Source organism: Zootoca vivipara, chromosome 2 (genome assembly GCF_963506605.1).
Source record: "Zootoca vivipara chromosome 2, rZooViv1.1, whole genome shotgun sequence".
Taxonomy (NCBI): Eukaryota; Metazoa; Chordata; class Lepidosauria; order Squamata; family Lacertidae; genus Zootoca; species Zootoca vivipara.
In genome coordinates this window covers 29154459-29170664 of record NC_083277.1, presented here as the reverse complement: position 1 = coordinate 29170664, position 16206 = coordinate 29154459, and the positions used below count along the sequence as shown (strand labels likewise).

At 41.7% G+C, this 16206-nt stretch overlaps 1 protein-coding gene across 24 annotated transcripts in view; it reads left to right on the top strand.

Moving 5' to 3' along the window:
• The window catches only part of FOXP1 (forkhead box P1), a 548710-nt gene that overhangs the window by 360760 nt on the left and 171744 nt on the right, over window positions 1–16206 (top strand). For 22 of the 24 annotated variants that reach the window (XM_060271348.1, XM_060271340.1, XM_035106646.2 and 19 more), the window contains one exon: window positions 16065–16205. In XM_060271348.1, coding sequence (XP_060127331.1) covers window positions 16065–16205 — 141 coding nt within the window. Of the gene's footprint in view, window positions 1–4511; window positions 6190–6355; window positions 6519–16064; window position 16206 lie in introns of those variants that run through there. The other 2 variants (XM_035106660.2, XM_035106661.2) reach the window with 2 other exon arrangements.

The window sequence follows — 16206 nt, the reverse complement described above, 5'->3', positions numbered from 1 at the left end:
GGGGTGGGGGGGAGGCGGAAAAAGAAAAAGGAACCAGCCATTACTGGCAATTATTTTGGGAGAAGGCCTTTCTCATTTTTCTTCTTCATGTGTTCGATGATACAAAATATTTACCCCTCATGGCTTGTTTTCAGAGCTATTGTTGTTCACCAGACTTCAGTAATACTTCCGTTTTACTATTCCCCCCCCCTTTTTAATAACAAATATTTTGGCAGCCAGTTTTCACAGAACAGGTTTGAGGTTTATGTCCTTTTTTATATTAGCATATTCCAATAAAAACATCATGTAAAACTTTGTTAATACCATAATAAATTCTTGTTGCAGGTGAGATCTTCCCACCATTTTCTGGGTAGTTAGTCCATTCCCAAACTGCACATTTTCTTTTTAATAACGTGTTTTGATTTTGTTTATTCATATGATTCTTTTTTTTACTATGTATTTCCATTTGTTTTTTTGGTTGGTTTGGCTGGCTGATTGGTTGGTTGGTGATTAACTTTCTACACTGATACTGCTGTTTTATCTAAAAATATTTCAGGCCATCGTTTCCTCATTTTTTTGTAAAGTTTGCTAAACTGCCTATTATATGATCTATTCCACCTTTGTTTTCCTTGCTAGAAGTAACCCGTTCCTCCATTTCTCTTAAGTGTTTCTGTTCTTCCTGACCTTTCTGATTTTTCAAGCGAGAACCCGCAATCCCTATAAAATGTCTCCCTTTCCTTTTTGTTAAGTGCAACAAATTTGTAACATATAGCAGAGCTCTCAGCAAGTTTCAAGCCATGTAAGGCATGTTTTAGGATTTTTGCAAAAAAAATTCAAAGCTATTAAAGTCTTTGTAAAGCTATGGTTTTCCCAGTAGTGATGTATGGAAGTGAGAGCTGGACCATAAAGAAGGCTGATCGCTGAAGAATTGATGCTTTTGAATTAAGGTGCTGTGAAAGACTCTTGAGAGTCCTATGGACTGCAAGAAGATCAGACCTATCTATTCTTAAGGAAATCAGCCCTGAGTGCTCACTGGAAGGACAGATTGTGAAGCTGAGGCTCCAATACTTTGGCCACCTCATGAGAAGAGAAGACTCCCTGGAAAAAATCCTGATGTTGGGAAAGATGGAGGGCACAAGGAGAAGGGGACGACAGAGGACGAGATGGTTGGACAGTGTTCTCGAAGCTACGAACATGAGTCTGACCAAACTACGGGAGGCAGTGGAAGACAGGAGTGCCTGGCGTGCTCTGGTCCATGGGGTCACGAAAAGTCGGACACGACTAAACGACTAAACAGCAACAGTATTGCTGACCTAGAGTTTTTACTTTCTGGACTACACTTCTTTGTAAACACCTTTTGTGATTTGACCTCTGGCAGAAGTTGAACTGGGAGAGATCATCAAGAAGGTTGGGCTAGGTGTTCACCAGTATATGGGTGATACCCAGCTCTACCTCTCTTTTAAATCAGAATCAGTGAGGGCAGTGAATTTTCTATGTGAATGTCCAGAGGTGGTTGGAGACTAAAGGATTGAGGTTGAATCCTGACAAGACAGAAGTAATGTTTTTTGGGGGGGCAGCGGGTGGGGGGGCTCCCTAGTCCTGAATGGGATAACTGTGCCCCTAAAGGACCAGGTGCACAGTCTGGGAGTCATTTTTGACTCACAGCTGTCCATGGAGGCACAGGTCAATTCTGTGTCCAGGGCAGCTGTATACCAGCTCCATCAGGTATGCAGGCTGAGATCCTACCTGCCTGTGGCCTGTCTCACCAGAGTGGTGCATACTCTAGTCATCTCCCGCTGGGACTACTGCAATGTGCTCTTCGTGGGGCTACCTTTGAAGGTGACTTGGAAACGACAACTAATCCAGAATGCGGCAGCTAGACTGGTGACTGGGAGTGGCTCCCAGTATGTTTCTGAGCACAGTTCAAGGTGTTTGTGCTAAACACTAAACACTTGCCCTAAACGGCCTCAGCCCAGTATACCTGAAGCAGCATCTCCACCCCAATCGTTTAGCCTGGTCACTGAAGTCCTCTTCTGAGGGTCTTCTGGTGGTTCCCTCACTGTAAGAAGTGAACTTACAGGGAACCAGGCAGAGAGTCTTCTTGGTAGTGGCACCCTCTCTGTGCAACGCCTTACCTTCAGATGTCAAGGAGATAAAGAACTACATAACTTTTAGAAGACATCTGAAGGCAACCCTGTATCAGGAAGTTTTTAATGTTTGATATTTTACTATGTTTTATACATGCTATAAGCCATCCAGAGTGGCAGGGTATAATAATAATAATAATAATAATAATAATAATAATAATAATAATAATAATAATAATAATTCCACAGATGAGAGTTCATATGCTCATTGTTTTCCACAAATGTTTCCAGTTGTGCTGTGTACTATATATATGCCTGCCTGCCTGCCTGCCTATCTGCCCATCCATCCATCCATCCATCCAGGTTTGGCTAACCCTTGGCCCACCAGATGTTGCTGGACCTCAGCTACCATTATCCCTCACTACTACTGTGTGGATCTTATGGGACTGGAATCCAACAACATATGGAGGCTGTCACATTGGCTACCCCTGTTGTAGACAAACTGGAAAGGCCAGTCCTGTAAAATATTCAGTTCACAATTAATGTGACATCACTTTGAATCTCACTGAGCCCTGACATGTTAGGTGTCTTTTGTGTTTTGCAGAGATAAAGTTTCACATCAGGTGCATCTTAACCTGGGCTGCATCTAGGCAGGCAGATAACCTTGGCATTTAGCATGTTCCCTTTTTAATAAATGGAAATGGCCTTTTGTTTACTAGAGGGAGGGGGGGCTACATTTAAGAGGTCACCTATTAGCTGCATTTTTGCTAGCTGTCTGAAACCCAGCTCTACTGTCTATTAAACTCAACCCACTATGTAAACATTCTTGTGTTGTTCCTGGTCTCTACAGTGGCCAGGGGAGATCAGGTTTCACCTGCCTGCACATCTTCAAGCAATTAGAGCTATTAGCTTGAAGCTATTTCACATTCAAGGTCCATGGTGACATTCAAGTCCACAAGATGGCTGAGGGTAAAAATAAAAGTAATAACAAACCTCCTTGGGAATACAGCCTGGTCACCGCTCTTTTGTGTACACTTCTTAATAAATGCAACTGGAGGTTCAGGCAAAATGATTATTGCCAAGAACAGTATCTAACCTCAGTCACACGCTAGAGAAAATAAGGGTAGTCACCTTGTATTGTGATCATGATAATTATTTATTTCTTTGGAATGGTGTAAGATTAGCCTTGTTATGAACTGCGTTCTCAGCATGCAGACTTTGTAGTTTGCCTCTGATTTACCGGAGAATTTTTGCTCAGTGTTTACATTGCGCAGCTAGCTGCTTCAGGTAAAGGCTTCGCTTCCAATGACATTCAGCCCCCAGGTTTAGTGAGTTCCAGCGGCAAGTCTTGAAAGCTGTTATTTTTTAAAAAGGTTGAAGCAGATTAGTGGTGACCTTAAAAGATTAAACTAGTACAGTTTAAAGATAAATAATCAGCCTTTAGCTCATTAGATAGCTACATAAGCATGACAGAAGGTGACTTTCTTATAACAGTTTTAGAATCCAGGATGCATTTTTCTTTCTCATATTTACAGTTGGGGCGTGAGCTGCTCAAAAAGGTGCAGTTTTGCCCCGTCTCTTGGTTCATATAGTTTTCCACCCCAGAAAGCACATTGTAACTGATTGCTGCACTTTAAATTGTTTCAGTGCATCTTCAAATCCGCTGTTTTTCTGTTGGTTTATTATGCAGAAGAGGCTAATTTTAAAAGCTATGCCTGCTGCAAAAGAAGATCTTCCTTTGCTGTCCTGGAGGGTGTTCTTAATCAGAAATAACCACAGGCTAAATTATAATGTGGAATTCTGCTGCCCTTTAACCTAACACTGCCTGCTCATTCGGTGTTTGTTAACAAACATCTCTAAGTACAAAATTGTTTGAGAATTACTTTTTCATTATATTCAGCAACTTCAATTAAAGTAAGAGGCTTATACAGAAGGGGGAGGAATTAAAAATGTATGGATTTTCCTCAAGAAAGTTTTAGTGATCATTTCCACATAAGCATTTTCTCCTCTGGTATTTAACTGTCTCGGGGATAGTCCAATTTAAGTAATATCCAATAACAAAGTAGAGTCTTTTTAACAATGTAGATAGAGAACCCAGCAGCTAATCAGATTGCCAACCAATTTTGAAGAAGTGGCGCTCTTAAGGGCCTGGAAACATAAATGGGTGGCATTTCCAAGCGATTTCACAATTAATGAGTACTACAGTCTCATTATGGCTACCATATAAGGGGTGCAATCCAGAGATATTTAACGGTGCCTTAAGTCCCACTAGAATCAGTGGGCACTAAAGCGTGCTTAACTGTGTATCGGATCTCAGCCTAAGTTTCTACAGATAAACTAACCCGTAACATCTATAGCCGGAAAGAGAAGCAACACACACACACTGTGCATTTAAAGAAGAAGAAAATTAATAATAATAATAATAATAATAATAATAATAATAATAATAATAATAATAATGTTTGGCCTACATAATTGAGAAGCCTAATTAAAAGATTAACTGGTGAGCTAAAGGTGAGAACTGCTGAGTTAGTAAAGGCTTTTTACAAGAAACCCTCAATTTCTTCCACTTTGCATGCCAGGAGCAGAAAGCTTGTAATGCTTAGAGAGAAGGTGAGGCCTCTTTAAAGCAGATCTTTCCCATTCTCTCTCTCTCCTCCCACCACCACTTTGCCTAGTCTTTCTGTTTCTATGATCTGCCTTTTGAACGGTTTTTGTGGCTGATCAGTTCCACCTAATATGTCTCTTGATTTCTGCTATTGTAATACTCAGACGACATGCTGTTCTCTTCATTTTTATAAGCTTTAGATGCTCCTGCCTGTCATACTCTGGCGGTTTATCTTCAGCGTCTGGATTTGCTTTCAGACTTGCATGTCTATCAAGCTGCTGTTGCTTTGAATGTGAGATCAAAAGAAGATGAATTCCAGTGTAAAAAAAGGGGGGGGGAATCCCCTTGTATGAAGAAAAGATTGCGTCCTGTGTAAACATCCCATTGACAGCTCCCAGTGAGTTATTTTAGCTGAGCATTAGCACCCAGAATGACAGACAGTCCGAGAGTTCCTGCTAAATAACAAATATCAGTGGTTGTAGCACATTGGCACAACAGCAATACGTTTTCTTTAAAGGGGGGGGGAATGTTCCTGTTCTTTCCCTCCCTGTCTTTTTTTCCCTTTAGAAAAATGACTTGCTGAATATGGTTGTTCTGCTGTTCGTCTCTTTGCAAACTGCCTTCAAAATACCAAACCCAGTATACTTTATTTGACAGCATCTCTGCCCCCCCCCCTTATGTCAAAAGACAGGACTTTTGATAATTAAGGCCAAGGGAGGGGGAAGTGGGCTGTTGGTGTTGAAGGGAAGAGAGTTTACTTAGTCATCTGGACTTAAATAGGTACTTTGTTTTAGTGATTGAAAGGAACCCAAGAAAGAGAATGCATCTGCTGGAACATATTGAATGCACACTCCTGAGATCTTAGATTCAAAAGTCTAATTTATTTTAAATGGGTCGGGGGGGCATGTTATGAAGGAATTTGAATAATTGCTGTGAAGTCTGGCCAACCTTAACAGACATTTATTGACATAAGCGCGTGGGTACCACAAAGAGTGTGAAAAACAAGCTTTCCAAAACTATGTACAAATAAAGAATTTGCCTTCCTGCATAGCTAAGATGCATTTGCTGCTGTTTCGTTGAATTTTACATATATATATGTGTGTGTGTGTGTGTGTGTGTGTGTGTGTGTGTGTGTGTGTGTGTGATTTCTGCACGTCAGCCAGCTGCTTTAATAGGGTAGAATTAATATATATATTTTTTGGAGTGTTAAACACAACTTTGAAATTACCTGCAAGCTCCAGCTGATCTATCAGCTTTGCAGATGGGGGGGAAATTGCTTAAATTCTTGTGGTTTCTTTGTCATTTCATAAAAGCAGACGTTGCTACTGTGGAGGCAAGCCTCCCGTTGTTGCCTACAAAGGGCAGTGCTCCAGTGTGTTTTCCCTTCAGTGTGTGCTTCAGCTGCACAGCACTTCCTGTTTATTCAAACATCTTTTTACCATTCTTCAACCCCCTGCTTCAGAGAAACAGCCAGAATACATCTTCAGCAAGGAGACGGCAAACTAGAGACAGACAGTAAGAGTGCTCTGTTAAACTCTCCGTATTCTCTGTTTAAATGCTCGGGGGAGGGGGGTGTACAACATGTAGCTATGGTGAACTTTTAACTTGCTATCCGGCTTGCAGAGGCATTCTTTTGCTCTAGGAAAATTTAATTGCTGAGCAAAATAAGATGATTCACGTTGTTTACTGCCTTGTTGGGCAGGAAAACAAGACGGAATGGGAGCTGCCTTCTGCTAACTCGTTCCCCCCCCCTCCTTTGGGGCACGCTGTTTTTCAAATGTATTTCTCAAGAAGTCCTGTGTTGGCTGTTGTTTGAGGAGGGATGGCTTTCACTTACAGCGTGTGTAAGTTTGTGATGTGTTTTGTCTGTGTGTTGTGTCCTGTTACTGGCTTAAGTTTAGAAGGAATGGCAGTAAGAAAAGGGAGGGGCAGGAGGGACTTTGATGAGGGTCTGCGTCTTTAGAAATGCCTTTCCCTTGTGGTTGTCTTTCCGTTTGTTAATATTTGAACAAATCAAACGATAAAGAAAAATCAGGCTGCTGAGATGAGCATGGGTGTTATCTCTGTGGTATGACTGCTGTCTAGACTTCTAGTGCTACAGGAAGATTTGAGGGAAGAAAAAGAGAGCAGACTCGTGTTTAAAAATTGGTGTTAACTTTTAACGTCAGGGATTTTTCTTCAGATTTTCAGGGTCTATAATATCTATGACACCTGGCTCAATCCAGAGGTAATGCTGCTTAATATCTGTAGCTAGTGCTGTAACACATGTTCCGTGCTTCTCCTTTTTGTTCACGTGGCTTAATAAATTGTGTAGATTGGGGGGGGGGAGTGATGCTTGATGCTTGTTTAGAATTTGTACTGTGTCCAGGAATGTCCACCAACACAGATATCTAACTTTTCGTCCTATCACGTGAAGCGGTCGTTGTCATATCCATGAAGCACAAGAGGGCATGGAGAATGCATAGTCTGAAATAAGCATCCTCAGGGAGGCTCTTGGGGGGGGGGGACAAAAACTTCTATGAGGTCTGTTCCATGTTGAGACTTTTAATAACAGAAACATATATTTTGACCAACTGCATGTGCCACAAACGTTTTAAGAATATGCATGCTTGTGGAAAAACTCTTTTTTTGCAATATTCCAAAGTATGCAGTGGGGAAAACAACAATATTTTGCAGCTGCCTCGGGGACAATTTGTTTAACAGCAAGATTAACTGCATAGGGAAGATGGAAAGAGTGACTAAAGTTATTTACTCAGATGTCAGTGTAGGTGCAGGCCAGCAAAACCCACTGTGGGAAAAGTGGTCTGCTGCCTTTCTTGGTATCTCAGTCTATTGGATGACCATCAGATTTCCCAGCTCACTGGTTTTGTTTTTTCTGGATGGCCGGCTTGATTATTTATCAGAAGGGAAAGGGAGTAGCTCAAGCAAATAAACATGTGGCCAAACTCTTGTTTTCTTTGTGGCTTAATAAAAGATACATGGAAAATAATAAGAGCATTGTTTTTCTCCCATTTTTAATAAGGGGAAATTGTGTATCATTTTAAATAGGGGGGAGAGGAGGAAGCTTAAAGTGAGTCAACAGTTTTGTGTGTTCTGTGACTTCAACTTTCTGAAAACTCAAACAGTTCCCAGCCAAAAATTAATCTGTTGCTTTGTATATTCTATCCATGGAATGCCAACTGCATGGAACTTAGATTGGATTTATTATAATTATGCTTACTTCTCCACCTCCATGGAAAATGTCCTTTGCTTTTCCTTTTAACACATCAGCTAGGTGCTTGCCTAAATGAGAAGTACTTGCAATCTTCTGGAGGGATGAATGCTGACTTTGGAGCAAAATATTGACAGCGCAGTTATGCTATCACCCCTATCGGCTGCTAAGTGTTTGCAGTGAGCGTGTGGAGTTTGCAACCATGTTAAATCTATTACAGGTGCCCCTTTCTTTTTTAACACTGTTCTTGTGAATCTCATTGTGTACAGTGCACTATTCCTTAATGATAGCTCAGGAGAATGTTAAGTAGTTTTTTTCTGTGAAGAAAAAAACCCTGTGAACTAAATTACTTTCAAGAAAGAAAACATATAACCAAGTCCTGTTGTATATTTTAGTTGATTTCACTGAATTACAAAGAACTGACAGGCACATGAAAGGAAATTCACATTGGGTGGGCAGGTACAAATTTAATAGATGGACTTGCTTTCAAAATCTCTCCTGGTCTCTTGGAATTGCCCGTCAGTTTCAATGGATGTATTAGATCACCTTGTCTATAATATTAAGTGACTGGCTGCTGTACTTCTATTCCGTTATCTAGGTTAAAGGTCATGCTCTCTTCCGGGGATCTGGATTAGGTTCACACACACACACACACACACACATGGAGCAGGACAAGGAAAGGGAAAGTTCTGCTGTTTCAGTGTCTTGCATGCTGGAAGTGGGCTTGGGACAATTTAGGAAGCTCAAAAGGTGCTCTGAGCCAGTCTATTAATCCATTTATAGCTATGCACAAATACTGGTGCTTCAAGAGGTTTTAATAGCACGTGGTACTTTCCTTCCCATCCATTTACCAGCCTCTGGCAGTTTAAGATTTCACAGTGTAGACCAGTTCATACATGTAAATCAGCTTTTGCTTTTAACCATTTAGTGCTGTAAAAGCCACCTACATGAATGCGGAAATGACAGTGAGCTCTCTCCATGTACACATTCAGGTTAAATACTAGCAAAATCGTGTGTGTGTGTGTGTGTGTGTGTGTGTGTCCATCCCTAACCTTTCTTTGTATGATTGCTGCTTTATATTCCTAATATATTTGTAGTCTTTTTTTGCAATTTCTCCTATTTCTATAATACAATTTCTGAGATGAGGTGACAAGAGCTGCATAGCTATACTCAAGGTGTATATGCACCTGTATGAGTATATTATCAGCTTAGCAGTCTTTATGCCCAGTGTGTCAATATCTCACCAATAAAAATATGCATGAGGAACTTATTTCCTGCGTGGGAACATCATGACTTCTCATTTGATTTATATTCTGCCCTTCCTCCTGAAGGAGCCCAGGGTGGCAGGTTTAAAGCATTTCAAAACAAACAAAAAAGAAGTAAGTTCTTCTCAACCAGTGATCTCTAAGTTGCCAGGGACAGTGTTTTTCAGCTGTCATATGCCTGGGTAAGTAGACTTGTAGTAGGACCTGTAGACCAGAAGTATCTAAGCAAACGCTGGAGGATCTGCACTGAGATGGAAGAAAAGAAGCCTCGTAATTCTGAAAGCAGTTGTGTTGGCTTTCATGAGGAACCTTCATGTTTCAATGGGCATCACTACATATTTAGTGTAGGCTCTAGTCTGCCTACTTTCAATGTGTCACCCAACTTCTTGCCTGTCATTGTGTCACGGTACTTTTTTCTCAGTGACATATCAGGAACACATAAAGAGCACAGCCAGAGCAGACCGAAGGTCCATGGAACATCTAAAGCTATCTAGGAGCAATCACTATCTGTTGTGGTCGTATATTCCTGCTCTGAATCTAATGCTTATTACTTTCATCAGAAGATTTTGGATGGGGAAACACTGCTCTGTCTACTTTTTATAAACCTCTGTCATATCTTCCTTCCCACCTCTCCCATTAGTCCCATCCACAGCCCAGCTTCTCTCCAGAAGCTTTCTACTTCTACTGCTTTATGCCAGTTGCTCAATGGAGCTAACGTAATAGGAAAGAGTTACCCTACACTAAAGGTAAAGGGTAAAGGGACCCCTGACCATTAGGTCCAGTTGTGACCGACTCTGGGGTTGCGGCGCTCATCTTGCATTATTGGCCGAGGGAGCCGGCGTACAGCTTCCAGGTCATGTGGCCAGCATGACAAAGCCGCTTCTGGCGAACCACAGCAGCACACGGCAACTCTGTTTACCTTCCCGCCAGAGCGGTCCCTATTTATCTACAGTACTTGCACTTTGACGTGCTTTCAAACTGCTAGGTTGACATGAGCTGGGACCTAGCAATGGGAGCTCACCCCATCGCGGGGATTCGAACTGCTGACCTTCTTATTGGCAAGTCCTAGGCTCTGTGGTTTAACCCACAGCGCCACCCGCGTCCCTACACTAGTTGCACCCTATTCCCGCCACACTTCCATACTTTTATTATAGAGCACTTATTATGGAGAACATAGGAAGCTACCTTCTACTGAGTCAGACTTTTGGTCCATCTAGCTCCATGTTGTCTACTCTGACTGACAGCAGCTCTTTAGGTGTTCCAGAGGAACCTTTCTCAGCCCTACCCGGAGCCACCAGGAATAGAACCTTCTGTGTGGAAGGAAGTGTTCTACCATTGAGCTACAGTCCTTCTCTTTTTGTGTGTTTGAAGGAAATATTGATGGGAATATGTATTAGGTGAAGAGAATACCTATAATAAGGTAGGAAAGCTGAGATCCTGTGTATAGGAAGGTCATTTCTTACATTACAGATTTCAGTATAATCCCAGCACATGTGCTTGCTTTTAAATTTGCTATTTTGTCTGCTCAATACTTTATGAGCATGCCATCCTGTTTGCTGTATCAAAAGTTATTAGAAGTTACTGCATGCATCTTGAAAGGGGTTGTATAATGCTAGCTCATAACGTGTGCAGTTAATAACGTAGCTACTGTGCCTAGGCAGTAGCATGTCCACCGAAATGCATAAGGTGGTAGCAAAGACTGGAGTTCATGTTCTTTCTAACTTGGGATTAATTTCATGCTAAAGTTTGTAAAAACATTAAGATAAAGACTTAAGAGCTCTGCTGGATCAGGCTGTCTAATCCAGCATCCATACAGTGGCCAACCAGATACAGTAATACCTCGGGTTACGAACACGATTGATTCCGGATCGCAGTTCGTAACCCGAAAAGTTCGTAACCCGAACGCGACCCGAAGCGCCATTTTGCGCATGCGCAAAGCGCTATTTTCGCGATTTTCGCACGCGCAGACCGTGCGTGCCGCTTCTGCGCGCGTGCGCGGCGAAAACACTTCCGGGGTTGCACAGTTCGTAATCCGAATTGTTCGCAAACCGAGGTGGTCGTAACCCGAGGTACGACTGTACTTATGGGAGGGCCACAAGCAGGACCCAAACTGTAACACTTGTGTTTCCCAACAACTGGTTTTCAGAAAAATACATCCTGGTGGTGGAGGCAGACTATAGTAATTTTGCTTAGTGACCACTAATATCCTTACCCTCCATGCAGTTGCATAATCAATCCTCTTTCAGTGTCATCCAAGTTGGTAGCCATCACTACATCTTGTGGGAGAAAATTACTGTATGTAGTTTAACTCCGTAGTTATGTGAAGAAATTCCTTTCTGTCTGTCCTGAATCTTCCAGTGTTCAACTTAATGTCCTTTAGCTCTAGTGTTGTGAGGGATACTGCCAGTACTACAGGGGAGCAAGCTCTTATCTGACAGAAAGCCTGGTTTGTAATAGTTATTATATAGTTGTTATATTAAATTGCTTTGAAGTTGCAACCAAGCTGTACATAATTTTTATTAAACGTTCTTAGAATAAACTGCCTTTTAACACCTTAATCTTGAATTTATCTAAGCATTGGATTCAAACCTTGGTTGCTATAAATGTCTACACACACACACACACACACACACACACACACACACACACCGCACTCAGTTCAAGCTAAATGTAGTTTGGGCATCTTAAGACACATTGATAAAAGACCTTCAGTGTCATAACATTTTTACAACTTGCAATGGTTTATGGTTGGCATTATGGTTGGCTTTCAACATCCACGTGGCAGGCAAAAATCCATCAGGTTAAGCATTTTCTAGTGCGGAAATACAATTATGTGAAAAGCTGCATCAGTTACATTTCTGCCAGACATCATTATATATATAAAACCAGTTTCCCACCCCTGCTTTATGCTTGCCAAAGCAAAGAGATCCAAACAGGAGTAAGAAGTCATCTGACCTATTCACAGTCTTCCCCACTATGGTATAAAGTATTATATTTCTATTTAAATCATAATACACCCCCCCCCAAAATGGCACCTATGAAACACCTGCAAATGTTGTGCCCAGTGCCCCTGCAGTGTCCTGGGCCCAGAAAATCCTACTGGCATCCCTGTAGCATACTGACTGCTGTGTCTACATACTAACAAAGATATAGGGATTGCTTAGTTCGGTGCTTCTCTCTCAAGCAGCATTTGTCAGACTGGATTAGACTACAAGTGCCAGTATTATAAGGGCTGGTATCCATTGACGTTGAATGGAGATCAGCAAGCTAATTTCACAAAGGCACTCCAAATAGTCTTGAAATGGCTTAGAGGAGGTGAGAAAGAAAGAAAGGCAAGCACTTCTCCTACTATGCTAGCCATCTTGCTTTCTTTTCAGTGATCCTCTCTTTTCTTCTCTGGCTCCAGAGGAGTGATGACTGTTGATTAGCCTTTAGAATTGCAGGGCAAGCAGGTTTGATCTCAGGTTAGGAGTGAAGGGGGAAAGGCTCAGATGAAATTAGAGGACTAGTGAGGGCTACTCTGAACCACTGAACAGACTGCATGGTTTGACAGTAAGGACTTTATTGTGTTGATTGTTACTAGTAGGACTTTCTCCCCAGCGTTTTCTATAACTCGAAATTCAATATGAGGGAAAGGTTAATGTGTTTTTTCTCTCTCTGTTCCACTAAGTTGCTGCCAACTTCAATTGTTCTTTCTGCCTGCTTTCGAAGGGTTCCCTGGGGCTTAATTTGATCCTATGTTCACTGACTCTTGATCCTAGCTAGATCTTATGAATTAATAACTGAATGTGGCCTTGGAGCATGTGCAAAGTACCTTTCTGTTGCCAAAATGTTGAGCTTTTTTTAAGGGGAGCCACAGTTGTTCAGCTTCTCTGGGGGAAGCCAGTGATCTACTAGTGATCTACTGATAGATCACGATCTACCTGTTGGACATGCCTGATCTAGGAGACTCAAAGCTTCCCTTTCAGACATATGGAGAAGAGCATGAGTACCAAGGATAGTGTTCTATACCTCCCAAATGTGAACCAGAAATATCTATCTGTCTTCAGTTTAGCATTCCAACAAGTAAATGTACCAACTATATATTATTAGACTTCCATCCATTGAAGTCCTACCGCTGAATCACTTACATTTCCAGGTATCAGAACTGAAATGTTGCTTGTATGTCAGCTGAATGTTCTTCCCATTTTGGAACACTTCCATATTTAGATTTCCAAGGGGTCCCTCCAGATGGGGCTCAAGGGTAGAAATGGATGCATAGTATTCTGGGCCTCTGCTAAGTACCATCAGCTGCAACTGTGAGTTGCTTTATAAGATTCCCCTACCTTGTCACCATATCTTTCTAGCTTTCTGAGGGTTCATGCTTCCTGACTTGTAGAACTAAAGATGTCCTTCAATTAATTCAAGAATGCAGTGTAATCTGTGTTTGCTAAACATTTCGGTGAACATATGCAGAAGGAAGTGTGGATGCCTCACTCTTCTCCTTCCGTGTAGGCATCTTGCACAGGGACTATTTCTTTCTTGTTTTACATTAATGAAGTCTTCACTGTTCCCACTGTTAACACCTACGCATGTACTGAACGTCTCCAAGGAGACAAGGAAACCCTTGAGTCCAGCAATGGTGAATCCTCCAATGAGGCAGCAAGCAAGAGGCAACTCCTTGAGGCATCTAAGCTTCCAGCTGTCCTCCTGCAGACATTAATTTCCCCCTGGCTCCTACAGGCAGGCTTTCTTCTTCTTTACATCTGAAATGTTGGTGAGTGCTTCAGGCTTCTGAGAGTGAGCTGGGTGGGGAAACACTAGATGCATCCATCTCTTTGTGATCTTTTCCCCCAGCCTCCTGTTTATGTCACCTGGCTTCCTCTTCAACAATTCCAAACGTATTTCCAATTCTAGCACTGTCACCACCAACTCTCTCTCTCTCTCTCTCTCTCTCTCTCTCTCTCTCTCTCTCTCTCTCTCTCTATATATATATATATATATATATGCCAGTCATTACTGATCTTTCATAAATCCAGCCATTGCTGCTGTTTATGTGCCTTGCTAACTTCCCATTAGGTATTAGGAAACAGGCCCTTAATTGCCGTGTATTCTGGATGCTGCTTCCTGCTGAGCCACACTGCCAGGTGTGGTCAACCTGTGTGAAGGGTGTGTTTTCATCACTGTGTGGACTCGCAGGGGATTTGCATCTTCTCTATCAGTTTCTGAAAGGGCTGCTTCGTTTTGGCAGGAAGCAATTATTTTTCACAGACTGCACAACTAACTTTTATGGCATGGATAGTTGCAAAATGTGGAGATGAGCAAATGCTTAGATATTTCAAAATGAGAAGACTATCAATGTATATTAGCCAGAAAACCTTCAAAAAGACATTAAGAGATGTCATACCTCTGATATTTAAATGCTAAGGACAGATATCAGGATATGGCTGTCTCCATCTCGAACCATGTCTATGTATTTCCCAGGTATGTTTTTCTAAACATTGCTGGAAGCAGAGTGATACACTCACCAAATCCACTTTTGGTTTGAACTAGGAAGGACCCTACTTGTCTTCTTAGCATCTAATGTTACTACAGCAGCCTTATCTCTGAAAAGGCAGGACCAGCTTTCAGCACTCTGCTAAAATATGTAATGCATAAGAGGTAATACAAAATAAGACCAATCGCTCTATAAATATCATGGGCATAAGCCATGGAGAAAAGCTGAGAATTTATTATCCACCTTCATTGTAAAGCATTGAAGAGGGTTTGATCTTTCAGGGCATGGAAGATCCTGTGCTCAGATAACCGTAGGATTTCCTTGTTCAGAATGTTTATCTTACCTCATAATGAGGAGAGGGAAGAATGGGAGAATGTGAGTCAGTCTGCTCTTGATGCCTCCTTCAGTAGAATCCCAGGAGGAAAAGTACCAGTAATGTACAAAGAAGGAAATAACACAACCCCTCTTCTGCATTATGTGTTTTCTCTAGGGAACAGTAGAAAACAAACAAACCCTATTTCACAATCTGTTTGTTTCTCTAGGGTGTGACTGGCTAATCTGTGGCCCTCTAGATGTTGTTGGACTTCAATTCCCATAATCCCTTTCCATAGTGGTTGGGGCTAATCGAGGTTGGAGTCGAACAACAACAACAACAAACAACAACAACAACAACAACAGGGCTGGCTTACCAGCAGTGGTAAGCCAACCCTGCACTAGGGGAATGTGTACTTATTTCCTTTGAGAAAGCTTTGAGAGGAGGCTGAGACCACTACCAACTCAATAGAATGTAAAATAGCCAGGGCTGTTCTAAATAACTACCATTGTCATATTTCTACACCTGCTACAGAAACAGTGATTTCTTACATCAGATTGCAATATACCAGGCATGTCCAAAGTCTGTTTCAGGGGCCCGCCGGTCAGTTTAATCTGGCCCCTGTGGCAGTTTATTTCCTGGGGTAAAATCCAAAAACAAACAAAACACTCAACAACTTCAATCCTAAAAAAAAGGTTACTTTGGTCGGCTCTCACGGCCCTTCACTTCATCAAATCTGGCCCTCTTTGAAAAAAGTTTGGACACCTACACACAGTCTGATAAAATTGACACACTTTAATGTGAAAGTTGCAGTCCACCTCCCCCCCCCCCCCCAGGGTAGGGTCAGAGTGTTGAATTACAAATATGTTATTGAAAACAGTTTATTGGCACAAGCCATCAACTAGAGTCAGTTCATTTTTGTGCTGAATGAGGCACTACCAGTACCATATGAACATTTGGGCTTTGGTTTTCTAGGGTTTGTTAGTGTGAATATTGTTGTGTCACTGCTGTAGTCCAATGACAATCAAATTCTGGTGGTTTCTTTGGTGAGTATGCCATGTATGCATAAGATAAACCCATAATTTATGCTTGGTGAAACTTATTTCTGTCATTATTTTCCTTCAGGCTCTTCAGGTAGCAAGGCAGCTTTTGTTACAGCAACAGCAACAGCAACAGCAGCAGCAGCAGCAGCAGCAACAACAACAACAACAACAAATTAGTGGGCTGAAGTCTCCCAAGAGGAATGAGAAACAGCCATCGCTTCAGG